General features: G+C 45.7%; 1 protein-coding gene and 1 long non-coding RNA gene across 2 annotated transcripts in view; one reads left to right on the top strand and one right to left on the bottom strand.

Moving 5' to 3' along the window:
* The window catches only part of NAV2 (neuron navigator 2), a 773,977-nt gene that overhangs the window by 666,343 nt on the left and 80,424 nt on the right, over positions 1–27,210 (bottom strand). Inside the window, exon 2 of the mRNA XM_031681096.2 lies at positions 17,312–17,966. Within this exon, the coding sequence (XP_031536956.1) occupies positions 17,312–17,386 (75 nt within the window). The 5' untranslated portion in view covers positions 17,387–17,966. The remainder of the gene's footprint in view (positions 1–17,311; positions 17,967–27,210) is intronic.
* On the top strand, positions 161–21,410 carry LOC140698738 (uncharacterized). The gene is made up of 4 exons (XR_012076625.1): positions 161–282; positions 1,048–1,192; positions 12,704–12,802; positions 21,120–21,410. It is a non-coding gene; the product is annotated as an uncharacterized lncRNA (long non-coding RNA).

The following is a 27,210-nucleotide window of genomic DNA, read 5'->3' as shown; positions in this document are numbered from 1 at the left end:
GGAGTGGCTGGTCTTTAGTTTTTCCTGAGTTTATGCTAATGAGATGACTCTTGATGGGGGCTTCAGGATGGGGGTTGGTTGCCAGAGGAACCAACTATGACTAGAGGATTGGAACTTTCAGCCCGGCTGACCTCACTCCCCAACCTCCAGGGAGGGGAGAGGGGCTGGAGACTGACTTACTCAAAAATGGCCAATGATCTAAATAATCAAGCCTGCGTACTGGAGCCTCCATAAAAAACCCTGAACTAAGGGGTTCAGGGAGGTTCAGAGTTGGTGAATACGGTGAGGTACTGGGAGGGTGCATGCTCACAGAGGACAGTGAAGCTCCATGCTTCTATCCACATACCTTGACCTGTGTGTCTCTTCCATTTGGTTCTTGCACCCTTTATAATAAACCAGTAATAGTAAGCAAACTCTTTTCCTAAGTTCTGTGAGCCATTCTAGAAAACTTCAAGGAGGCGGTGGTGGGAACCTGTGACTTACAGATGGTTGGTCAGAAGTCAGGTGGTCTGGCCTTGCAATTAGCACCTGAACTGGGGGCAGTCTTGTGGGACTGAGCCCTTAACTTGTGGGATCTGACACTAAACTCCAGGTAGATAGTGTCAGAATTGATTGAACTGAATTGAATTATAGGACACCCACCTGGTGTCGAAAAATTAGTCTGGGTGGAAAAAAATACAAACCACATATTTTGTGTTGGAAGCATTCTGCAAAAATCACTGCAGTAGAGCCTCAGACATATCTCAATTTGAGTTTTGGTTTCCTCATGTATTGGGCTGGGAAACCTTGGAGGAAACTGTTCAACCTGAGTTTTCTCATCTGTAAAATGGGGATAATACCCACATCACCAGATTGTTGTGAAGTTTACAGAATGGTGTCTGGTATACAGAACATGCTCAAACATTAATTAATTGTTAAATAAATGAATAATAGCTAATACTTAGCACTTAATATGTGCAAGGCACTTGTCTAAGTGTAATTAAGTTGTTTAATGTTCAGCACAATATTTAGAAGGTAAATATTATTATTATCATCCCCATTTTACAGATTAGGAAACTGAGGCACAGAGACGATAACTAAGGTGTTGAAGGTCACATGTCAAGGAACTGGCAGATTTCAGTTTTAAACCCAGGTCTGACTACTGAGCCCACGTTCTTCCTGCTCTGATGCTTTGTGCAGGGCTCGGCACATGGTGAGTGTTCAGTGACTGGTTGATGTTGTTACTGTTGTTGTCATGTTGCTACTTATATACAGGGCAGTGTTCCCCAAACTGAGGTCTGTGTACCCCTGTTGGTATGTTATTGGAGGTAGTACCACAAAAAACTTTTTAAAAAGTTCATATCCTGGAAACCAGAAATAAAACAAGAAGAAAACCTACGGAATGGGAGAAAATTTTTGCAAGTGAAACTGACAAAGGCTTGATCTCCAAAATATATAAGCAGCTCATACGACTCAATAAGAAAAAAAATAAACAACCCAATCCAAAAATGGGCAGAAGACCTAAACAAGCAATTCTCCAAGGAAGACATACAAATGATCAAAAAACACATGAAAAAATGTTCAATATCACTAATTATCAGAGAAATGCAAATCAAAACTACAATGAGGTATCACCTCACACCAGTCAGAATGGCCGTCATTCAAAAATCCAAAAATGACAAATGCTGGAGAGGCTGTGGAGAAAGGGGAACCCTCCTACACTGCTGGTGGGAATGCAGTTTGGTGCAGCCACTATGGAAAACAGTGTGGAGATTCCTCAAAAGACTAGGAATAGACTTACCATATGACCCAGGAATCCCACTCCTGGGCTTGTACCCAGAAGGAAATCTACTTCAGGATGACACCTGCACCCCAATGTTCATAGCAGCACTATTTACAATAGCCAAAACATGGAAACAACCTAAATGTCCATCAACAGGTGACTGGATAAAGAAGATGTGGTATATTTATACAATGGAATACTACTCAGCCATAAAAACCGACAACATAATGCCATTTGCAGCAACATGGATGCTCCTAGAGAATGTCATTCTAAGTGAAGTAAGCCAGAAAGAGAAAAAAAAATACCATATGAGATCGCTCATATGTGGAATCTAAAAAACAAAAACAAACAAACAAACAAAAACAAAGCATAAATACAGGACAGAAATAGACTCATGGACAGAGAATACAGACTTGTGGTTACCGGGGTGGGGGGCGGGGTAGAGGGTGGGAAGGGGTAGACTGGGGTTTCAAAATTGTAGAATAGATAAACAAGATTACACTGTATAGCACAGGGAAATATACACAAAATGTTATGATAAATCACAGAGAAAAAAATGTGACAATGAGTGTGTATATGTCCATGAATGACTGAAAAATTGTGCTGAACACTGGAATTTGACACAACACTGTAAAATGATTATGAATCAATAAAAAATGTTAAAAAAAAAGTTCATATCCAGGATTTTATTTTAATGGGTATTAGAAAGAAAACTAAGTAGCACATCAAACCCAGGATTTCATTGATATTAGCCTTGTGATAAGCCTAATTTTATAAGAGACTCAATTTAAAAACAGATACAGAGTAATATTAAGGCAGAAATCAGGTTAGTGGTATATTAACATCTGATAATGGTATCTGATGAAAAAGCACACAGGCTTTGGAGTCACGCAGAGCTAGCTTCAAGACCCAGGTCTACTGCTTCCAGTTGCTGGAACCATGGGAAAGTTACTAACTTCTCCGAACCTTTATTTCTCCATCTGTAAAGTGGGAACAATAGCACTGCCTAAGATGATAGGGTACTAACATCCCTGCACCAGGGGACCTCAGCAGTCCCCAGTCCATCACCACCCTCCAGGCTGCCCCCACTCCCCCATCTGCACTGCCCTCATTCATGTCTTTCCCCAGCTCCTCTACCTCATCCTCCCTAATCTAGCTGAGATCCACATCTCTGGGCATGATTGTGGGGCCCAGAGATTCTCCTCACAATCCAACTCTAGCATGCGAATTCCTTCTGCCTCCTCAGTTGTATTTATAATAAGATTTGGAGACTCCATAGGAATCCAAATAGGAAGATACTCCAGGGACATGGGCAGAAATTAGATTTTTTTCAGTTACCGTAGGCAAAGGGCTTCATGTTGTTCTAGTCATGCAAATTGCTTATTTGCCGTGTCCCCCTTTGCTGTCCTAGCTGGGCTGTGCCAGTGATTGATGGCCACAAGAGAAGAGAGTGCACACATCCAGGGCTCCTGTTTCCGAGTGCTCTTGATCTCAATTGGCAGAGCGAGTTGGCTCCCTGGGCTTGGCGCAACGGTCTCTGGATGATGGAAGGCAGCCAGGGACAAAGACGCTTTACAGCTGGGAACTTTGCCCAGCCTTCCAACCAGAAGATTCACCCCCTAAAGTTAGCCACATGTCAAATACTAGCAAAAGGCCATACCAAGGAGTCAAAAAGCCTCACACCTGTCCAGTAGGAGCTGAGGCCCAAGGAAAAGACAGGACACCCAGTTGTAGCTGTCAGGTAATGAACTGAAATTGTAACCCAACTCCTCTCAAAAATGTGACTTCTCCACGCACTTCTACAGACAATGGATGGTGGTCCCAAAGTAGATCCACTAACACTTCAATTACAAAGTGCAACTTCTCGTGGCTTAGCATGAGCTCAGAGGCAGGTAAAAGAAAGTTCACTTTTGATCAGCACCAGTGCAATACACCAGGCGCAGAGCTAGTTACTTCACATACTTTATCTCTTTTAATATAATCCTACAAGGTAGAAACTATTAGTATCCACGTTTTACAGATGAGGAAGTGAAACTCAGAGACATTAAGAAACTTCTCTCAAAATCAAAAGAACACCATACATTCTGCGGCAGAGATTCAAACCCAGTTTGTTCAAATTGCCAAAGTTCTTTCCACCTTACCATTTGGCTTCCTGTTTTCTGTTGTTGAAAGCTCCGTCTCCCCCGGTATATTCCAATTGTCAATTTGTGGAACCTCAGAAGATCTTTGTTTCAATATTCATTTAATGCCTGCTTGCTCCACTGGATGGTGAGTCTTGTGAAGGCAGGGACAATCCAGTGAGAAAGACAAACATTCAACAGATGATTTCATCATTCCCTTGACCATCCACCCCAGAAAGTGTCTCCCCGTTTCTATATCCTTTTCCCATCAAATTCTACCTAAAAGAATAGAGATGTCAATCACTGCCTGCCCATGCATGCCTCCTCCTGGAGTAATCTACCCTCAACCATGAACCATGTCACCCACCCCCACCATGGCCATAGTTGATTGGCCCAGGAACACACCCATAACTCATGAGTGGCCAATCCAGAGGCTGATCTACCTCTCTGGATTTGCATCTGAGCTGGACAAAATGAGAGGAGCCAATCAGAGCATCTCATGACCCTGAACTAAGAACACAAAGGGAAGTTCTCAGAGAGCAGTGATATTGAAAGAGATGGGGTGATGGTTGGTGAAAGTGATGAGCGTCAGCCTTGAAGTTAAAAGAGAAAGAAACTATAAGGAGCAGTGGAGGAAGTATGCTGGGAAGAAGAGAAAGGAAGAGATGTACGGATAGAGGCAGAGAAGGGACACAACAGCCAAAGAGGAACAAACAGTATCCAGGACCTGGAGTTGCCTTATTCCAGTCCTTCCTGAAGCCTGCTTCTCAATGTTTCTCTGGTTTCCTAAGTGCATGTGTCCTTTCCATTGACAACGAACTCCTTTTTTACTTAAGGGAACTTAGGTGAAACTCTTTGCAATTCAAAAAAAATTTTTTTTCCTTCAACCCATTTCTGCAGAGCGCTGATTCTGGTGCTGATGGAGGTGGTCACTGGTTGATAGTAATTCTCAAACTTCAATGTATGTTAGAATCACTGGAATGCAGAATTTTAAATGCAGGTTTATGGGCCCTAACCCCAGATATTCTAAGTTGGTGGGTCTGGACCAGACCTGTTTTTTCAGGTAATTCTGAGGCAAGTGCTCTAGAACTCAAATTTGAAAAACTCTGCATCAGTTTTTTTTTTTTTGGTAAATTGTCTTATGAAGTAAATATCACACATGATAAAACTGCTTTGCCCAGTAAAAGTCTATATGATTCCAGGATGTATTAGTCAGCTTTTGCTGCATAACAAACAAACCAAAATTTCGGGCACATACAAAACTAAGCATTTACTTCTCAAATGTACATCTCAGCTTTAGGTCTGTTCTGTGAGGCCTGGGATAGAACAGCAGCAGCTGGCTGAGATATGTTCTGGTCACTGAAGAAATCAGGAATTCCCAGAAGGGCAAGCAGAAACTATGTTTCTTATGACCCAGGCTTGGAACTGGCACACTGAACTTCTCTCCACATTTCAAGCAGGCCACTGGCCACATCCAACATCAGTAGAGTAGGAAAGTACCTTCCTCTCACAAGAGTGTGGGCAGTGGGAGAAAGGACCATAATAATCTCAACTACAGCAAGGGTCAGGCAGCCTCATGGTGGTACCTTTGATTCAGGGTGGTCACTGGGTAGTACTAGGATCACACCATCCTAATTGACACTCAAAGGACCAATCTTAATCAGCACCTTTCCGCACAGAGCTGTTTCTCTTGAATGCCAGGAACCAACTGAAAGAGTAACACGATAAACCTAGCACCACATGCCTTCTCTTTTGGATAAGAAGGGCCCAGGTGAACTCAAACACTTCTCATCAATGTCTCCATAATTTGTCTCCATTTCAGAACATTTCACAGGCTTCAAAAAGATACTTTCTGTCTCCTTGCTTCTCTTACTTGCTCTAATAATTTTTACATGTGCTACAACATGTAAGGGCATAGTTTGCACTGATTTATCAATAGAGTAACCTTCCAGATTACCCATCACCACAGAACTATGGAAACTCAAAGGAAAAAGGCATAGCTCTGCCAGTGGGGGTCAGAAATAATAGATTCACAATTTAAAAATGGGTCTTCAAAGTTAAGAAACCCCACATACACAAAGATGTACAAATGCAGAACATTCAGCTCTAAGCAGTCTTTCCAGACACCGTTTCTTCCATCACAAAAGCAAGGACAATTAAAACCTTCTCCTTTCTAAGATGCTACTGCTCTATGTTACCAAGAGTCTAGCTCAGAAAGTCAGAGGACAAACCTGTGTCTGTCAGATTCTTTCATCACCCGGCTCTGCCAATTAAGAATGTTGATGCTCATTCATTCATTCAACAAGTATGTACTGATCATCGACTATGTGCCAAACAAGGTAGGATGTATTAGGAAAATAGAGATCAACATGAAGCTGAATGGTTACTGAAGAGAGACTTCCAGCAATTGATTACATGCAGGTTTAAACAAGTGAGAGGCACAAGATGTAAAAGTTACAATTCTTTGTTCTACTTTTTAGTTTTCATGAAGATTTTCCCATGTTGTTAAGGATTTTTGCTTATTGCATTTTTAATGATATCAGTGAAAAAAGAGAGAAATATTTTCAATTTAGAACCATGCACTCAAGGAAGCCTCTAGTGGACAATCCACCCTTGGTGGTGGTGGCGGGGGGAGAGTTGCTGAAGGAACCTCACTCATCTACCCAAGAAGCTAGCAAAAATCTAGACTGTGAATGTAAAGGCACCATATTCCACGTGCCCCAATTGGCACCTCTGTGACAGCTTCACAAGAGACCAAGGATGTAGGATCCTGCTAGCTGTAATCATGGTGTTGATGCTTGTCCTTCAAGTCCCAACGTGAACCCTAGAGGTTCAAGGGAGTGTGGATGCAGGAAACTGACAAGGCTTTGAGTAACCTTGTCTGTACTTCCTTGGCTTAGTTAAGGGAGAAGTCCCCACATGCCCCTAAGTGTATTTCTCCACCTTCCTCTCCAACACATACAGTTACACAACTCTGGCTCCTTCCCCAAATGACCCCTGGTTCCCACATCAGGAACCACTCTGATCCAGCTCCATCAGCTACTGGCCCCAGTCCCAACCCTTGCCTCTGCTTCCTCAAATGAACTGGGAATGCAGATGCAAGACTTCAGATGTCCCCTCTTCTCGGAAGAGGCTGCATTATAAAAACAACCACTCCTGCTCTGCCAGCCACGTCTCCTCTCATGTCTCTCCCCAACCCCCACACTCTTCTCTTTCTAATTATCCCAAAGAGAAGGAAGATGAAAAATTAATGCCCTGAGGATGAGAGTTAGAGATGTCATTATTTTGATTCAAACCGCAGGCATGGAAGAATCTGATCTAAGCTTTAGGAGCAAAGTAACCTAGGACAAGATTAGGAAAATCTTGATTAATTGGAACTCACCTCTAGGTCACCAGAATTTTTTTCCTTGGTGCTGAGATTTTAGGGGATGCCACAAAGTGCCAAAAATGAAAGTCATAAAACATACTCAAGCAAAATGCAACTTGTGGGGTTTGGGGTGAGGGTGTTGGAGTCACACAAAAGGTTTAGTTAGCTTAATCCTTACACCCCAGAGTTCTATAAATTGTAAATTAATGTGAAGGACGATGAGGTCAAGGAAGTTCCTACAGGATTTTGACACAAAGGAAGACTTGGTTGTTTGCATCAACAGCACTTCTAAAGCAGGAAAGCAGACTTTCTTTGAGGAAGATGTGCAGTAACAAAAGTTTAGAAGTAATTGTACATGATCTTCAGTTAACTGGAAAAGTAAACTCAAATAAACTAAAAATCATCACACATATCCCCCACTCTCAATTTTATTCCCCAGATACGCCACTTAGAGGGTTTTGCTAAACGAGGAAAGGGAAACAGGGTAAGCATTATAATAGATATCATTTAATACTTCATTGTGTGCTAAGTCCCGTGTTAAATCCTTCCACTGCATTATACCTCATAATCCTCACCAAAGATTTTATTATTATCATCCTAATTTTCAAGATGAAGAAGCAGAGCCTAGAAAGGATAAATGAACAATCCATGTACTAAAGCCCCAAAGTTATGTTCTTAACAACTTTACCTAGTTTAAGAAAGGAATGAATGGTCAAACAATACAGGCCAACAGGAGAAGTTCAAGTTCTCTAAAGAGTTCTCTAAAGAAATCAGGTAAGTAAAAGGCTTGAACAAATATGCCAGCCCTACACTGGATACCTACATAGGATGCCAGCTGGAGAGTTGGCACTGCTTACTCCCTCTTATGCTTACTCCCTCTAATCTCAGCCCTCCTTTGTGCTGAGGACTCAGTAATTTGGTTCCTGGAAGCCAGCTGGGACAGAGCTGGAAGTCAATCCATTTTACTTATTTCAGAGCTATCCTCATGCAATTTATGTGTATCTTGCAAACAAATGGGGAGAGGCCATCTGTGAGGTGCCTGAATTATTGTTCAACTTCTATGAATAAAAAATAACCCAGCTTTTTTTCCAGTATCTTTAAAGTCGGGTCCAAGAAATGCCAAGATTTCTTTCCCATTGAAAGTTAAACTAAAATAACAAAACATCAGCATTTGTCTCTGCTGACTGAGGAAGGCAGTTTTATTCCCTAGCAAGTGACCTAGACTGCAGGAGAAGAGGACGAGACACCTTCACCCTCACCCAGTTGTTCACACATTGTGTGACGTTGGGCAGGTCACTTCACCTGTCCCTGCCTCATTCACTTCATCTACCAAGTGGAGACAGTGTTAACTGCTCTATTATGACCACTGTAGGAGATCACAGGACATCCGGGGTATGTTAGACAGTCATGACCCAATGCACCACTGGGCTGTTAGACACCATTCTACCAGACACAGTGGGGAGGCTCTGAGCTTGGAGACTCCTGGGATTCATGCCATCTGGGACATGAGTCCACCATATCCAGCTGCTGGCCAGTTTCTATTCCTCATATTCTATTCCTTGTCTCTGTGCCCATTTCCTCCTTCCCTTTGTCTAAGCCCTGGAATAGCATTACCAAATACATCACTACTGTGGTCTCCTAACTGGTCTTTCTGATTCCAGGCTCCCTCACCTGCACTGCCCCCCTCATCTCTTCCTATCCACCTCAATTTATTCCAGAATCTTCCCAACCACGATTTCCAGGGAATTCTCCAATTCTGATGCCTCCAGCAGTTTCTCAATACCTACAGGACAAAATCCCAACTGTTCCCATGGACTGTCCAATTTCTCCATTCTCTGTTCTCATCCTTTTCAAGCATGTATTTTCTCAACAAATATTTGCTAAACACCTACCAGGCATCAGGCAGGGGGTTGGATGCTGGGGAACTGACCTTGTGTCTGCTCTCCGGGAGCTTACAGTCTAGGTTGTTGTAGGTAAAATGTCTTAAGCCAACTCACTCTCTCTCTCTCACTCTCTCTCTCTCTCTCTCTCTCTCTCTCTCTCTCTCTCTCTCTCTCTCTCTCTTTCTCTCTCTCTCTGCCACTATATTAATCTGCCAGGGCCATCATAGCAAAATACCATGGACTGGGCGGCTTAAACAACAAACATTTATTTTCTCACAGTTCTGAAGGCTTGAAGTCTAAGATCAAGGTGTCAGCAGATACAGTTTCTCCTGAGGCTCCTCTCCCGGACTGGCAGGTGGCCCCCTTCTGGCTATGTCCTCATATGGCCTTTCTTCTGTGCACACACATCCCTGGTGTCTCCTCCTCTTCTAAGTATACCAGTCCTATCAGTTTAGAGTCCCACCCTTATGACCTCATTTAACCTTAATTATCTCCTTGACAATGGGCCTGACTCTAAACACAGTCACATTCTGATATACATGGGGGTTTAGGGCTTTAACATGTGAACTGGGGGCAGGGGACACAATTTAGGCCACCCTGTGAGATGCTATGGCTGGCTGGCATACAGTAGGGACTCAATAAACAATATTGGAATGAATGAATGAATAAATGGGACTGATCTTGTGCTATCTCACAGTCTCTGCATTGAAATGGAAGCAGAGCATTGGCCTGGCCCCCCACTCTACCTGAACAAGGCCCCAAAACTGACTGAACTGAGTTGCATCTGGTACAGTCTCTTTCCATTCTTTAATGACATGTGAAATGTGCTGTAGAATTCCTCAGTGTCCATCCACTGAGCGTCTGGCTAATACCCGCTCCAGTCGTGCCAGGAAGACAGGTGAGTCATCCAGGCAGGGAGCTGTCAGGAGGCAGATCAACCTGTAACTGTGGCTACCTTTGGCTACAAAAGGGCAGCAATGCACATGAGCCCAGGAGGAAGAGCAGGCATCTCAGCTCATCTGGAAAGAGTTCAGGGAGCTGGGGTTGGAGCTACATCTTTCCCTGACATGTGAGCATCCATCCGTCCAGAGCCTTAACCACACTGTCAGCATGTCAGAGCTCAGATCACTAAGAGGAGAATTCCTCTAAAGAAGCTCAGCCTCACCACAGCCAGGTAACTCTGATTTGAGGAATGAGATGGACATAGTTCCCAGATGAATAAACAACTGTAAGATGTCACAAAAGCCAATCCCGCCAAGGAGGATGTATGCACACAAGTGTGTGTATATGCTTATGTGTATCCGTGTAGATACAAGTGCACAACTAAAAGGAAGTTGGAAAAAAACTATTTTTAGAGCAAAATCCAGTTGAAAAAGTTCAGAGATATAATCCTAAGGTGAGGTGAAACTACAATGAGGTGCTGGAGTCTAGCAAACAAAATAAGCTGTGGAATCTTGGAGAAATCCCTTAATCACAGCTTTTGTATCTGTAGAATAGGTTAATAATATCTACATCAAGGGCTTGGGGGAGATACAAATGAGATAAAATGAATGCCTAGTATACTCTCCGGCACATGGCAGCTGTTCAGTATGTTGGTTACTTTCCCAATCCTTGGCCTATTTCCTAACCCCTCTGAAGGATTCACTAATTTTAGTCATATGTGCTTAGAAAAATTACCTTAAAATATGTGTGTCTTGTTTTCCTTCTTTGTCCTAAAAGAAATAACTATTTTTCTTTCACTGATGCAAACCAAGTGAAAGAACACTTTGGCCGTGAGAAGCATCAGAAGGTGTCATAACCTCAAGCTGCTCCATCCAAAGGGCCGAAAGACCTCTCCAGCCACCAAGGTACCAAAATTTGGCAACATTTTAGATTCATCCCTCTCTGTCAGTCTAAGGACTAGCCTAGCCACTAACCCAAATTCTTTGCTCCATCCTTCAAAATATCGCTTCAGTATGCCCCTTCTTTCTAGCCCACTCAACCAGATCCAATCCAGCCTCCCTAATAAAATGTATTCAATCACTGCAGAGAACCCCTAACCATCTCCTTGAACCCTATATCTCTCTTCTTGCACTGAGTGGACAACATAGTACACCAGTCATTTTGCAAGATCAGATTCAGCTGCAGGACCACAGACAAAGAAGGATCACAAAGCAACAATTAACATTCATTCATTCATTCAAATAATATTTACCAGTGCCTACTGTGTCAGGGAATGAGGAGAGGGACAAGACCAGCTCCTTCAATGAGCCAGCACTCTGGTACAGGTGTGATATGTGGGAAAACATTTGGGCCATGAGGAGAATGCAGTGACCTGCTACCCCAGCTGCACTGGAACAAGGTATTAGAACAGGAAGAGGACGCCTTCTTCATGGAGGATGGGTGAGGGGTCTTGAGGTGGACACACGGACATGATGCAGAAACAAAGATCCAAATGTGAGGGGAAATGTAAGGGTTGTTCATGGAACAGAAATCGGAGTTTGGCGAGAAGAGAAGATCTCGATAAGAGAGAATGGAAGACTCTAATCATCACAGCAATTCCCACTTACTGATTATTTACCATGTTCCAGGACCATGGTAAGCATCTTATAAGCTATGAATAAATGCCACTGAAAAAACAGCTCAGGGAGGTTACAGAACTCTTCCAGAGGTGAAGCTGAGGTCCACGAGACTCCAATGAGATCTGAGCTTTGACCCATTATGCCCTAGCAGTTGGGCACAGTGTAAAGTGCCAGACGCTGGGGAGGGTGTCATCTTCTGAGGACACTGCAGGAAATCACGGAATAGGATGATAGCAGGAAGACTCCAAGAAGAGTAATCTGGCCAGGAGTGGAGGATGGTCTAAAGGAGAAATGGAAACAAGAGATCCAGCTGGGAGGCTACACAACCAGTCAAGCAAGAGTTCCTAGACTTGAATCAAGAGCGGCAGCAGCGAAACCAGAAAGAAGACAGCTGCCAGATACACTGTGACACAGGACCAGCAGGGCTGATGATGGGATGAAAAGGCAGTGGACTTGAGGGCTGGGAGAGAAGGTCATACGATTCTGAGCTGCAACCACAGGTGATGGGGAAGTCGGGGATGCCCCTAATACCAATGAAGAGGAGAGGCTGACAGGGCAAATACGACAGTATCTTCCCCTTTGTAGGGCAGCCTTTAACAATCCAGAGCAGTTCGGCCAACCCTGGAAATTTTAATTACACAAAGCCCGAATTCACCCTCTCCAAAGTCATTTGAAAAAAACTGTCTCCAGGAGGCTTTCATGCTGAGAAGCTGACAGCTAGGAGAATATTCCAACTAACCCAGCTTTGTCGCCACTCAGTCATCAAGAATCTTAAAAACCCCTGAACAATTCTTACTTTACAGTGTTCATCCTCTGTGGGAAAGCTCTGTCTGTGAAGGACAAAATTCTAAAGAGGAGTAAAGAAAAATCAATCAAAAAGTCATTCCCTTGACTGATCAATACGTATCTGTCAGGGAAATTTTACTTCTCCCATCTATGCTAGTTAAGTGGGTTCTTACAGCCCCAAACAATACTTATCTCGCTGAATTTCTCTCCGTGGCAATTTGCAGCTCTGTGCCTCACTGGATTTTTCCTGACTTCAGCACAGAATTTGAATTTGACAAGTGCTAGGAATACATGGGGAGCTACTGTCCATATGTGGCACCAAGGTAAGTCTCCAAAGGGAGAGTTCTGAATGCAGCAGCCCTCCCTGCTGCAGGGTGAGTGGGCATGTTCACATGTGACATTAGCTGTCCCATTTTCCCAAAGCCAGCTGCTTCTCATCAGTGAGGTCTCCACTCAAAGGGCACTCCCCGAGGGCATCCCTTACATCCAGCTACAACTCACCCTCTTGAGGGCAATAGTCTATATCCTGATCTGTGTGGTGGCTGCACAGGTGTATAAGAGGCTAAAAAAAAAATCATTGAGCTATAAATTTAAGAAGGACTTTACTGAATGTAAGTTACACCTCAATTAAAAGGAAATTAAAAAATAATTATAAGTATGAAATGCACCCCTCCTGAGCCCATGACACTATCCAGCCCTATTCATTTTCTTTACACATAGGCCATTGTCTGCAAAAAGATGACGTTAATTATTTGCATATTTACTGTTGAGAGAGGCACTGTCCAACACTGTAGCCAACTAGTCACGAGTCTATTTAAGTTTAAATTTATTTAAACTACATGGACCCATTTCAAGTGCTCCATGGCCAGATATAACTAGTGGCTACTGACATTTACGTGCACAAATGGAAACATTTGCATCCTTGAAGGATGTTGTACTGGACAGTGCTGGTCTAGAATATAAGCTTCAGGAAGAAAGAGATTTTGTCTGTCTAGTTGATAACTAGCTCCAAGAATAGCACTTGGCTCATGGAAGGCAGGTCATAAATACTTGTTGAATAGGTGAACAAAGGAATTTTATAATATCAAAAAAAGATCACAGAGCAAAAGCCAAAACTTGGAAACATCCTAACTGTACCTCTATAACAGATTAATTAATAATTTTTGGCACTTTCTGTAGCAGAACTCTCTCTAGTCATTAAAAGGTATGACGTAGGTGTATATGTAATGACAGATGGATATCCACACTATATTAAGTGAAAAAACAAGGTTCTTAAAAACACATACAGTGTGGAAAACAGTATGGAGGTTCCTTAAAAAACTAAAAATAGAGTTGCCATATGATTCAGCAATCCCACTCCTGGGCATATATTGGGAGAAAACTCCAATTCAAAAAGATACATGCACCCCAATGTTCACAGCAGCACTATTTACAATCCCCAAGACATGGAAGCAACCTACATGTCCATCAACAGATGAATGCACAAAGAAGATGCAGTATATATATATATATATATATATATATATATATACACACACACACACACACACACACACAGTGGAATATTACTTAGTCATAAAAAGAATGAAATAATGCCAATTGCAGCAACATGGATGGACCTAGAGATTATCATACTAAGTGAAGTAAGCCAAATATCATATCACTTTTATGTGGAATCTAAAAATTGACACAAATGAACTTATTCACAATACAGAAACAGACTCACAGACAAATAAAAAACTTAGTTACCAAAGGGGAGTAGGGAAGAGATAAATTAGCAACCTGGGATTAAAAGATACACACTACTCTATATAAAATAGATAAATAACAAGGACCTGCTATATAGCACAGGGAACTATATTCAATATCTTATAATAACTTATAATTGAAAAGAATATATACATATAACTGAATCACCTTACTGTACACCTGAAACAGTGTAAATCAAGTATACATCAATTAAAAAATATGTAGTGTGATTTCATTTTATTAAGAAACACAAACCAAGAGTAGTCAGGCATGCTGTATACCAAACTGTCAATAGCAGTCACTGCTGGATAGAATTAGAGAGAAGAGGAATTTATACTCTAAAGCTTCTGTTCTGTTTGAATCTGTTTACTTGAGTATTTTTTTTAAAGATTTAAAACAAAAATCATACGCAACCTTGTAATAACAAAAGGAAAATAAGAAATCCCACGTTGCAAACTGTCCCAGGAATATATAAAACATTTCTTAAGTAATTACCAAGTGCCAAATTCCTTACCAGCTTTACTTCAATTAATCTTAACAAGATCCCTGTAATTAAATACTATCGTCCTCTGTTGAAAATGTAGAATCTAATAATCTGAGGATTTAAGTAGCTTTCCTGGGGTCACACAGCTAACACAGAGAGCAACTGGCATTTGAACTCAGCTCTCTGGTCCCACAGTTCATAGCACTCTTCGCCACAGAAAGCACTGGCAAGTGCCCGCAAAGAGCCAGTTCCCAGAGGAGCCCTCAACACGCCAGTCCATCTGTATGAGAACCAAGAAAAGGGCCAAGGTACTACGCGGTGCATGAAACCTACCAAACCTTAGCCAAAATGGTTTTTGCTGCTCAGGACGGTAGGAAATATGAAGCCGGCCACTCTCCCGTTGCCTTGTCTCTCAGCCCCCGACAACTGCCCTTCCCTGAATTACAGACACACACACACATACACACACACACACACACACACAGCAATACAAAACAAGAATCTGACGCCAGTGAACGCATGGTAACTTAAGCGTGCTGGGGGAGACTTCCCAGCTCCCCAGCAGATGCCTCGATTGTGTCTTTGTTGGATTTTCAGCCAATCCCCCCTGAAGAGGAGTTTTCAGCTTACCCGAGATATCGGAGCCAAAACACTGCAGAGTCGCCTTTCAGCTCTGTGGACAAGACATTCCAGGCTGCGTGCCGGGAGAGGCTTGTTTAGCTTCACACTTGACACAAATGGGGTGTGAGTTTACCCACAAACACACACTGGCGCACACCAACAAAGGCTGCTGCTGCCAACAGAAGCTGCTGCAGTGGGGTATTTCTAGAAGCCCCCAAACTGTACTTGAGCAACATGGAACTGTATCACAGTGCCTATCAGAAAAAGCAATCTAATTCCTCCTAAGCGAAGTTTCCACCACTGCCCGGAAAATTCAGTAGGAAATGAAATGTAATACTCTATTAAGCCTTATTTTGCCAGCACAAGTGAGAGCTCACTCAAGCACAGAGAGTCATTAAAATGGATCTTACATATATCATTATAAATTTAATAATCGCCATGACGGCTAGAGTTCAAGTTAAAATGAATGTCAGCTGAGCATGACCAATTGATGTTACCCCAGCTGCCGCAGAGCCTCACTTGGGGTTATATTCTCCTTCCAGAGGCTCCACAGTACATGGGGACCCAACACAGCCAGAGCCAAGAACAGATGGGAGATGCAGACATCCACACCTAGCCAAGGAGAGGCAGTCATAATTGCATATTATGTCGGTGTACCAGCCCAATTAAAATTTTCTACAGTGTCAGAGGTCCCAAATGTTCCTCCACTAAGTGTCTGGATACCAAACTTGGCTCACACTTAGTAAAATGCAGTCAATCCCAGGATCTATTCACAACAATTATCGGTTTTCCTCGTCTCTCTCGGAAAGCTCCAGCAGAAATAGGAGCAGACGGGTCTAGTAGGTTAGACACTGAATAAATCAAACATCACAACAAATTTCACTTATCTAGATGCCTAAGACAGTGGGCATTCTTGCTGCATTATAGTGAGTGCAGTTTTAGAAGTGGAAACTTTTTTTAGAAAAGGAGTCAAGAGCTGTGTTTTTAAAATGTTGTTTGTTTCCATTTATTTTTATTTTTTGAAACTCAGAGCAAAACTCTATACAAGATCCTTTACACATACACAGACACAGCCATGGAAAATTACAGGGAGGAGTTGTAAGGCTAGTGTTTACCTCCAGGGGTATTTGAGCCTCAGAGGAGAGAGAATACTCCACTCCATGTGGACAGAATACCAGAAGTTTTTTGACCATCCACAACATTTCAAAGGAAATATCAGAAATTATTTTCAGATTAACACAGGCTCTGGCTTTGCTTGAGTAGCACTTAACCCCTGCCACCCCCTGGCCCCAGCAATTCCCCTGGGAGCGAGAAAACACAGCTTCAACTTTTCTGGACAACCAGCCACTCCATGCTACTCTTGAATGTGTCTAGCTTTTGAAGACAAGTTGAACTTTAACTGGTAGACACAGATCCTGGATGACTGCAGCTTTCAGACCGATGACAGCAAATGACCTTCACTCAACGGGCCTTTTTAAATGGCTGTGACATCCTCACAGATGGGGCCAAAGAGCAGAGGAGAATATGTTTTTGATCCATAAACACAAGAGCCAGCAAACCACATGGAGAATAACTCAAACGAAAGCCTTGCTGTCAAGAGTACCATTTCCAAAAGGTGCTAATAGCATATGAATCCCAAAGAGGGTTTCAGTACAAATAAGCTCGTATCTGACTTAGAGAACACCAACACTTTTTGTCAACTTGCTGAGCTAATAAGGCTTACAAATCTTTGCCTTTCTGACTTCCAGCATTGCCTTTTCCCCCTTCTTTCTCTCTCCCCTTGCCCACCAGCAAGTCAAGGCTTCAAGTCCAGCACTAAGACCTGGCAAATCAGGAGCCACCACGCTGCCTCCTTAACCAGAGAAAGACAAACGAGCATCATCAGTGACAACCACCGCACGCTGACGACCACCTGGGCGCACTGACGCATCCTTAGCAATTCCGGCACCATCAGCCAAGCAACAAAGTTCTCACTTACCCTCTTTTGATCTTCCAGTCCATGGGTAACCAGTTTTCTCTTCTGCTGTTGGCTGAACTCAGAAACCGATTCCATTTCCCAGGAACAAAATCCCCTCTCTCCTTCAGCGATGCGTCCAAATCCACAGAGGAATAAAATAACCCAGGCAAAAGTGATGCATGCACGTGGCCAGACACGGCTCCTGCCAGCTGAGGAAATCCACGCTACCTTTTCAAAGGTCTTCCCGACTTCTTAAAATCCACTCGGGAACCCTGCTCGCCATCACTGCCTTAGCAATGAGAGCGGCTGCTGCCGGCATCATGAGAGCTGGGACTTGGGGTTTTACTTCAGTTCCAAGACTGGCTTCCTGAGAGCCCAGAGGACAGATTTGGGCAGAGATGAGTCCATATCCTGGGGCATGTGCCACATCACTGCCCCAGAAATCCTTTCCCTCACTGTCTCCTTGGCACCAATAATTTATACGTCAATAACAATGTAAATGGGCATTTAATCCACCGAGTTGATAGCATCCACATCCCTCTCCGGCAGCCCCTGACTCCCATAAATCACCACGAAGCTGCTCGCGAAGCCGCCCCTCACAGTTCCTGCGAGCATTCATCGCCAAGGCTGCTGCCCTCCTGGGCTGTCATCTTCTTCCACGGAGTAAGACCCATACCTGAGGAGAAAATGTTCAACAGTCAGATTTGCCTTGAGTGGAAAAGGACAGGTTTGGGCTTCCTTGCCCACCATCTGGAGCCCACACCCAGCAGCAGCCAGCGATCTTCCTCCCAGCCTCTCTGTCCTCCGAGCACATCCATAGACAAGCACCTGGGGGGGGCCACATGGGCTCCCCACTCTTGCTGGGAAGAGACACACAGAGGACACTGTTCTTGAAATGTGCACGACGGAGACAGAAATGAGTTCTCTCTCGAATCTACGTGGGGTGCGTCACCATCATCATAGGAATAAGGCACCCAGGTAAGATAAGACAGGGAAGCAATGGTCTGTGAAGCAAAAAGGCATCAACATTTCCCCCCCAATTACAGCTGCAGAGGTAGCATGTGGCAGGCGAGACAGCAGGGTCCACTGGGGAAGTGAAAAGAGCAGCCCAGATCATCTGAGGGCTGAAAGGCGACTGTGCAGCAGAGCCAAGCCGCACTGCCTGCCTCAGAACCTGCAGGCAGAGAAGGCACCCAGTCACCTCCGGGCTGACGTCACGGAAGCTCGGAAGGACAGGGAGGGAGGAGAGAGGAGGGACCTCTGCACCAAAGAAAACATTTTGCACGGGATGCACCCTTCCAAGGGGTGGGAACATACTAGAGAATCCCCATGAAGATGCACCAATAAATAATCATGAATGCCTTTTCCTATAGCATCAGCACTGCTGGGAAAGAAAGAAAAAAAGGGGGGGAAGCTCTTTATTAAAAGGCACTAGTCTCTTGCCAGCATTTCTAATCAACGCACTAGCCATTCTACAGTTCTGGCTGTGCCAGCCTCCGGGAGAGCTGTGGCCAGATCCGGCCGCAGCGGGCATCAGACAGAAGCCCTCAGACCCTCCCTTGCAGCTGTCCTGACCGGTGGCTACTTTGGAATGAGGCCGAAGCCATTCCCTATCACAAAAGGCTTCCGCACGGCTCAATGCCAAAACAGGTTAAAAGGCGGACAAGAGACTTAGCCACGAAGGGCTGCAGAGGAGGAGGAGAACGTTTGAAAGGTTGGAGACTTGTCCTACATCACATGAAACACTTGGCCAGAGAGGATTTCTCCAAGTGAATTCCCAAGTCACAGATGTGCTGACTTTGGCAAGAGTCCATGAGAGCAGTGTCCAGAAGACAGGCATCTTGTATATCCACAGGTGGTGGACTTAAGAGGCAGCATCCGTGAAGCCCTCTGCTGGCCCAGGAAAGAGCTGAACTTCCAGAGAAAGCTCTCTAGTTACCCACCACCACCATCTCCATAGCCACTTCAAGGGATCCCTGGCAAAGGTGAAATCTCTCAGATCCATGCTTCTTAGCTCCAGATAGCAAAACAAACTCTAGCAAACTAGCTCCAAGGATTACCTCTTTTCTGAATTTAAACTGAGACCTCAAACTAGAGGACTCTGACACATTCAGGCTTGAATCTCACCTCTGCAATTTAACTCACTGTGTGACCTTGAGCAAGGAACTTAACCTGAGCCTCGGTGTTCTCACCTATAAAATGGGGATAATGATAGCACATAGGAGTGGAAAGGTCAAGATCACCTGCTGACACAGAGTAAATGATCAAAAGTTAACAACTGCTAACATGTATTGAATGTGTGCTGTATGCCAGGTGCTGATTACTGCTTTACATATTCATTCAATCAACAAATTTCTATCAAGGACTTGCTATGTGTCAGTTATCTCACTCCAATTAGGGATTCTTAGCCTCATGTTAGAGATGAGACAACTGATGATGAGGAAGGTCAAGTAACTTGCCTAAAGTCACACAGCTTAGAAGTTATGGGGCTAGATTTGAATCCACGTCTGAATTGAAAGTCTTTGCTCATATTCATGCCTCTCTGGCAGGATCACTGTTATCTGGCTTTTCACAAGCAGCCTGTGTCCAGAGTCCACACTTCATTTAGCTTCTGGCTCTCCTCATGAATAAAAATCAAAGAAAAAAAGCCAGTGCCAAAAGGGTCTCCCACTTGGAAGGGCCTTCTCCAGAGGGGCCGCTTCGTTCTCAGCTTCGAGATGTCTCATTTCTGAGAACAGCTCTGCCCTCTGCACCAGGCCCAAGCTCTCTCCTGGGTGAGACCCTGTCACATCCCATCATGCCAGCCGGTGCACACGCCCCAAGTGCACATGGGGACAGACGTTCTCGCCACAGAAATACCTCCCTATCAGTGGGGAGTGGCAGGATGCTCAGCACCTCCTGCAAGCCCTTTGTTTTCCCCAGGAGTCAGTCTCCACCAGTTCTGGGGCTGTCACTGTCCTTATGCTAGAGCCAGGGCAGGGAGGGGGTACCCGAGAAAGGGGAGAAGCAAGGATGTCGCTCTCGGTTTCCCGACTGGGAAGAGTGGACTTCATGAGAGCAAATCCTGATGTAAAGGCTCTGATTGCTCCCTGTCCTAAGAAATCTCAGGAAGTTTAAAACATATTTGAATTTTTTTAAAAAAAAACTGAAAGGCAGGACTAACAGAATATTTTCTGGGTTGTTGAGAAGTCAATATGTTTGCTGGATGGACCCCTAAATGCACCAACCTATCAGCAGCTGCTCTCTGTGCCTTAAGTCAGCCAGGAGCAGTGAAGGGAAATGGGAGGAAAAAGACTGGACTAGACTGGACCATAAGAGGGGTGGAGGAGCATTGTAGGCAAGCCCCAGCTCCTCCTTAAAGTCCAGAAGACAAGTTCATCCACACTGAAGACATCCTGAATATACCACTCCAGCTTCCTCCTGCTTAGTCAAACAGTCTCCAAAAGCCTTTAACTCCCCACCCCACATATGCCCAAATCCTTCCTGCCTTCTGGGCAATTCCCAGGAAAAACGATTTTAAAGATTGGTTTGGAGGCACAGCCCAGGACATGGGGAACCAGGCAAAGGTCTAGCCTCGGATGTATAGACAACCTTTGAAAAGATCCCTTCCTGTGATAAAACTCCATTCCCTGGTAAATGTCAATTTGGGATTCCAAGTGGCAGATAAGCCACAGGCCACCCCTTTCCAGGTATAATCCTTCTGCCTGGGTGTTGGAATTGTGAACCCATTGTATCCATTTTGGTGAAACATCTTTCTTAAATTCTCCAAAGTTTTTAAAACTGGGCAACGCCCCTGTGACCTTCTGCTTACTCCTCTTCCTTTTTTCAGCTGTTCCTGCCGGGAGGTGGCTCCAAGACTGGGAAAATGGATTTTAAACCTGGATTAAAGATTAGGCGGGGTGCGAAAGGGCAGCCTGACCCGTTTCATTTTATAACTGGAGTTAAGCTTCTGAAACAAGGGTGCACATCCGTCTTTGGAATGGTCTAATTAACACTCACCACCAACACAGCATTTTTAATTAGTCTTCAGTGCCAATAGGGGAAACGAGGAGCTTCTTGGAAATCAAGCCTTTCGTTAATCAATCAATAAATAAGTTACATAAGATGTAAGAAAGAGGCATGGTGGTTTCCGGACTGGGTTTTTTATTTGGGGGCTTTTTTTGCTCCCAAAGGGAGCCCGCCGAGCCGGCCACTTCTGCTAAGCCGCCGGGGAGGGCTGACCCAGCCGCCAGCCCCAGCGCCTTTATTTGCGCGCGGCGAGGGAGCAGAGCGTGCTCCCGCCTCTTCCCCGAAGAAAGAATCACACACAAAAATAAGTCACTAGGGCCCCAGCTGGGGGGCGCGGGCTGCTGCTGCTGCCGCCGCCTCTGGGATCCCTTTGCCGGCAAGAAAGGAGCCGGCTCAGCGGACGCACACCCGGGAGGCGCCGTGGCTCTCGGCGCTTGGGCGCCCCCTCCCCGCCCACCGCCCTCGCCCCGCCGCCCGCAGCTACTTCGAGCGTGGGAGAGAGCGCCAGGGAAACCGGAGGCCCGGCCTAGCTGCCCCGAGGTCTGATCCACCCACCCACCCACACACACACACAGATACGGAGAGACGCAGACACAGACTGACACACGCATAGTAGACATTCACGGAGGTCCATACACACACGCAGACTTACACACACACACACCTCTACAGAAGCTCAGATCACACAAGAGGATTCACACCCATCCAGAGAGGAACACGCACAGACAGGTACCAGACCTACATTCAGAGACAGAGGTGTCTATTAAACAGAAGCACAGACAGAAAACACACACATACTCACAAACAGACAAGCACACAGAGGAAAGAGGCACACACAAAAACCGAAAATACATGGAGACGCTGACAGAAGGATCCACAAACAGCGATACTCAGACACAAGCACCCGGAGAGGGCGTTCCAGACACCCACGCCAACAGCAAACACAGAGGAGCCCAGACGTTAGGATACACCCAGAGATCCAATCACGCAGCAGGGGAATCACGCATAGAGACACACAAACAGAAGATATTAGAAACACAAGAACACGCACAACAAGATACACCTAGCGTCAGACACGAACACCCAGAGGGACACACACCCACTCTGCATGGGGGCATGGGCAGCGTAGCGAGAGGCCAGGGAAAGTGCGCCCGGGACCTGGCAGAACCGCCTCGGAGTACTGCGCCGCGCGCCCCAGCCGGCATCTGCCTAAGAAGACTTTCCCAGCGCATCTCTGAACAAGGGCCCGCCGGCCGTCGGCGTGCGTCGGTCGCTGTGCGTCCGCCCGCCGGGTCTATATGCTGCGGCCACCCGTCCAAGGAGGCCCCGGCCGTCAGGCAGAGTCCCTGAGAGGAGGTGTGGCCCCCGCGCTGGTCCGTGCGGGGCCACCCCTCTCCACGCCGGCAGTCCCCGCCCTGCCCAGCCCCGGGAGCCCAGCACAGCGCATCCCCAAGTCCTCTCCTCCCTACTCATCCCGTTGCGCGGCAAACTTTCCCCCGGTCGGTCCAGTCGCTAAGCAGCCCGGCCCGGCCCGGCACCGGGGGCGCAGTGCGAGGAGCTCCTACCTGCGCCCACGCGGCTTCGCGGAGCCGCCGCCTCCAGCCGGTCTCTCACAGCGCTCCGGCCCGCGCTCCTCAGCCGCGGCCGCGGCGGCTGCAGCCGCTCCTTGCCCTCGCGTTACCCGGGAAACCGCCTCCTCCTCTCTCCTGCCAACCAACCAGCACCGTTCACATGGCGCCTCACAACCAATGGGCGACCTCGCCATTCTGGTCCCCTTCCAGGGTCCCGAACCCCTTCCCAGGCTAAAGGACTGGACAGGGAGGCACGGGTGTCTCTAGAGCTTCTGCTACTAGAAGGCGGGGCCCCGGGGACCAGAGAGAGTTGTCTGGTCTCTCCGTTGATATCATTTTTCTGCGGGACAGATGTACCTGAAGACCCGCATCGCTGGAGAACCTGAGTCGGAAAATGCCCCAGGACACCTACTTCAGCCTTCCACTAAAACCAGAAATCTTTTGGACAGGGAGCTGTCCAGCCTTGAACCTCTCTCCCAATGGAGCGCCGGCAATCTCCCAAGGCAATGCTTAGCGCCTTCTCTCTTGCAGAGCTCTGACAGGCAGCAGGTTCTTTCTAACACAGAACTGATCCTGCCTCCAGATCAAGACCCATTTCTGCCTTCTTGAGCACACAGAACAAGGCTCCCCAGCTAACTAACAGGCCTCCATAAACTAGAAGGTCACACATCCTATTCCCTAGGTGACCCTCCTCCAGAAGGTTCCTCATTCATCTTCTGCCTTCCTCCGGGACCATTTTGAAATTGGAGAGGCTTGTGCTCAGCTTTATCCCTCTACCCCTTTTAGGTGTCATTCTGGAATACAGGTATCCCTGTGGGAGGAATTGCAGGATCCCAGCACTATTTGCAAATAAGACCTGAACTGGTGAAAACAAACATTTACTCATCTCTTAAATTGAGGTCACTTCCCCAAACATGGAGTAAAAAGGGAGACAGACATGCCTGGAGAGACAGTAGGGTAGACACTTCAGTGTCCGAAGACCTCTTATTTCCCCCCTATTTCATCCTCCAATCAAAACTTGCTCCATCCCCGGGGGTATCCAAGGTGAGAAGGCAAGGTATCCTACCAGTCCTGGCAGGAGGGTGGCCTGGCCTTTCCAAAGCCTATGGAGGCCACCAGGCTGCAGGGCCTCTCCACAGCCAAAGGCAGGTCTTGCCACATCACCACCTGGTGAGGACCACATGGGCCCAGCATTCTCAGGATGCTGTCAGCCCAGGAGCTCAGGACACAGGCCAAAGCAGAAGGCCAGTCTTGCTGCTGGGCCCCTGGTTGAGGGATGGGAAGAGGTTCAGGTTCAGGCTCAGGAGTGGGGATGTACTCCCCAGGTCTGGTGGTAGGAATGGGGCAGAAGCCTCCTCTTACTGAGATCAGAGGCCATAGCTGCAGGATCGCAGTGCTGAGGGAATTAACAGCTGTAGTGGAAGGGCACCTCTGCTGGTGCTCACTCCAACACAGACACACGTGTTGTACTCCTGGGTCGTTCCCCAGAGGGGCCAGGGAGACTGATCCCAAGACAGAATTGAAAAATGAAAACAATGCCACTTTCTTAGCCAATTCCTGCAAGTCTGTAAGGAATACAACCAGCAAGGCAATGGTAGGAGAGCAACATTACATACCCTGCTGTAGGGAGTGTGTTATAGTTAGAAGAACACCGGTCTGAGTCAGACAGCTTGGGCTGGAATCCCCTCTCTGCTCCTTACCAGCTATACCATCTTATCTCTGAACCTATTATTTCCTCAACTATAAAATACGGAAGTAAATATTCCTCCTGACAGAGTTGTTCTAAGGATCAGATGTGATCATGGGTGAGTTCGTGCTTTGTGAGCAATAATGTACCTTGCAAAGGAGAAGGGCTTTTACAATAAACCCAGTTTGCCCCTGTGATGGTTAATTTTATGTGGCAACTTGGCTAGGCTGTGGTACCCAGTTTTTGATCAAACACCAGTCTAGACATTGCTATGAAACTATTTTTTAGATGTTATTAACATTTAAGTCGGTAGACTTGGAATAAAACAGATCACCTCCCATAATGTGGATGGGTCTCATCCATCTGGTCAAAGGACTTAAGAGAAAAGACTGTGAGGTCCCTCCAAGGAAGAAGGAATTCTGCCTCTAAGCTACTTTTGGACTCCCAAGTGCAACATCAGTGCTTCCCTGGATCTCCAGCCTGCCATCCTGTCTTCCAGATTTGGGACCTGACACACCCCACAAGCACCTGAGCCAATTCCTTCAAATAAATCCCTGTCTGTCTGTCTGTCTGTCTAGGGAATGGGGGAAGAGAAAGAGCTATATAGATGTAGACAGATAGAGATATATAAATATATAGATATATATCCTATTGGTTCTGTTTCTCTGGAGAACTGTGACTAATACAGCCTCTCCCCAAAATGATGAAGATTTGCCAGGCAAATCCAAAGAGAGGAAATAACCAGGTAGCTGGATCTGTAGCCTGATCATGAGCCTACAAGTTGTTGGCATGTATGTGTGTGTTCCCCAAGTCTAGTCCGAGTTGGCATTGACTTATTTTCACGGATGGTTTTGATCCACCCCTCTCCACAACAACCCTTCACCTACTAGAGGTAGATACTGGGGGAACATTTTCCTAAAATAGCTCCCTTTCTCTCCTGCCACTATGCCTCGTGCCCCAGTCCCCACCTGTACACTAGGATCCAAGTGGACAGAGTTAGAGATTCTGTCTGATACCTCTCTCTTTCCCTCTCTCTCATACCCACACACTGGAATCCCAAATGAGAGTTGTAGCAGCAAAGGCCTTAACCCCTACTGCCATCTGCAAGATGATTTTTCCCTCAATTCAGGGTGCACAAATTTTAAAAATGTATATCCAATCACCCGTTCAGGGTCCTAACCCCAAATCTGTTCCTATCACCTGAAGAAAGATTTATTTCCACTTCACCAACATAGTAAATCCAGAACCAGAGCATAAGCAGGTCTCCCAGGGACCGGAACGGCAAGTCTAGGCGCTGCGGCTGCTCCTTGCATGCCTTTGGGAAGCAGGTGCTCCCTCTCTTCTCCCTCTTTCGCTCACTCACCTTCCCCGCGGTCTAACACGGCTGCCACTCCAAGTGTCTATGTCAGGATCTCTGTGTACTACCCAGTATCCTCCAGGACTTAGTTCCAGTTCTCATGAAAGAACTTGCTTGGTCACTGACCTTCAGATCAGCAGTCAATCAGCAGTAGCAAAAGGGACCTTTCAATGGTTGGGCAGCATCAGACATTTGCGGCACACAGTGAAAGGGAGACATGCAAAAGTACTCACTTAACCTAGTTTCTGACTCCTAATACTCACCCCTTGCACCCCAGTTTTCTTGTCTTCAAGAGTACCCATGTCACACTTTTTCAGAGTTATGGGGTCCCTGAAGCAAGTGAATTGTGAAGCACTTTAGGAATATAAAGCCTGTTCTATTTTTCTATAAATTAAGGAACATTTCTTTTTCCATCTCAAGAAGACTTGAGGGCAAAGTCTCTCGTCTTCAGCCTCTGGTAAGCAGGCGGGTCTGGTAGATTCAGCTCAGACACTGTCTTACATCAGAGGGACACCAGAGAGGTAGCATCTTAAGTATAAAAATGTTCTTCTCTCCTGTCTTTAGTTTCTGTGAACTGAACACAGGGCCACTTCGCCAGCAGTGTGAGAAGGAAGATGGAAAATGGCCCTTTCCACCGTATCTTTTTGGTTTGGTGAATTTCATTATTTGAGAGGACTGAACTCTAAGAATTTTCCCCAAAAGTCCTAGTCAGAATTGGCTTTGGCTTTTCTCTTCTCTGGCATCCCATAGCATTTTGGACCCTTCTCTTTCACAGCACCTGCCATACCACACCATCCTCACCTCATATCACATTTCTCTCCCTGACTAGTCATTCACTCATTGATCATTCACTCAATCCTACAATACATTTTATTGTCAACAAAGATTCTGAGACACAGCAGTGAACAAGGTAGGAAAGGTCCCCGCTCTGGTGGTTAGAGGGGAAGAAGATGGAAAAGAAATAAATATTTAGTCAAGACTATTTGAGAAAATAATTAGGGCTCTGCAGGGAATAAAAATAGGACAGTGTGATAGAGAATGACAAGGTTGGTAACTGTAGGTGACTTCTTTGAGAAGAAACTTCATCTCAGATCTGAGTAATAAGAAGGGTACATCCACACAGGGATGAAGAAGAACATTCCAGGCAGAGACAGCTGCTAGTGCAAAGGCCAGGAGGCAGACAAACTTGGTGCATTCATGGAGCAAAGAGGTCAGTGTGGCTGGAGAATTATGTTCACATCCTTCTGGGGGAAAACAAGCCTATGAAGACAGCAGGGACAGGGGAGTGTCCACCCCT

The sequence above is a fragment of the Vicugna pacos genome, chromosome 10, assembly GCF_048564905.1.
Source record: "Vicugna pacos chromosome 10, VicPac4, whole genome shotgun sequence".
Taxonomy (NCBI): domain Eukaryota; kingdom Metazoa; phylum Chordata; class Mammalia; order Artiodactyla; family Camelidae; genus Vicugna; species Vicugna pacos.
Note: the sequence above shows the minus strand (reverse complement) of the source record. Positions and strands in the feature narration are given on the sequence as shown.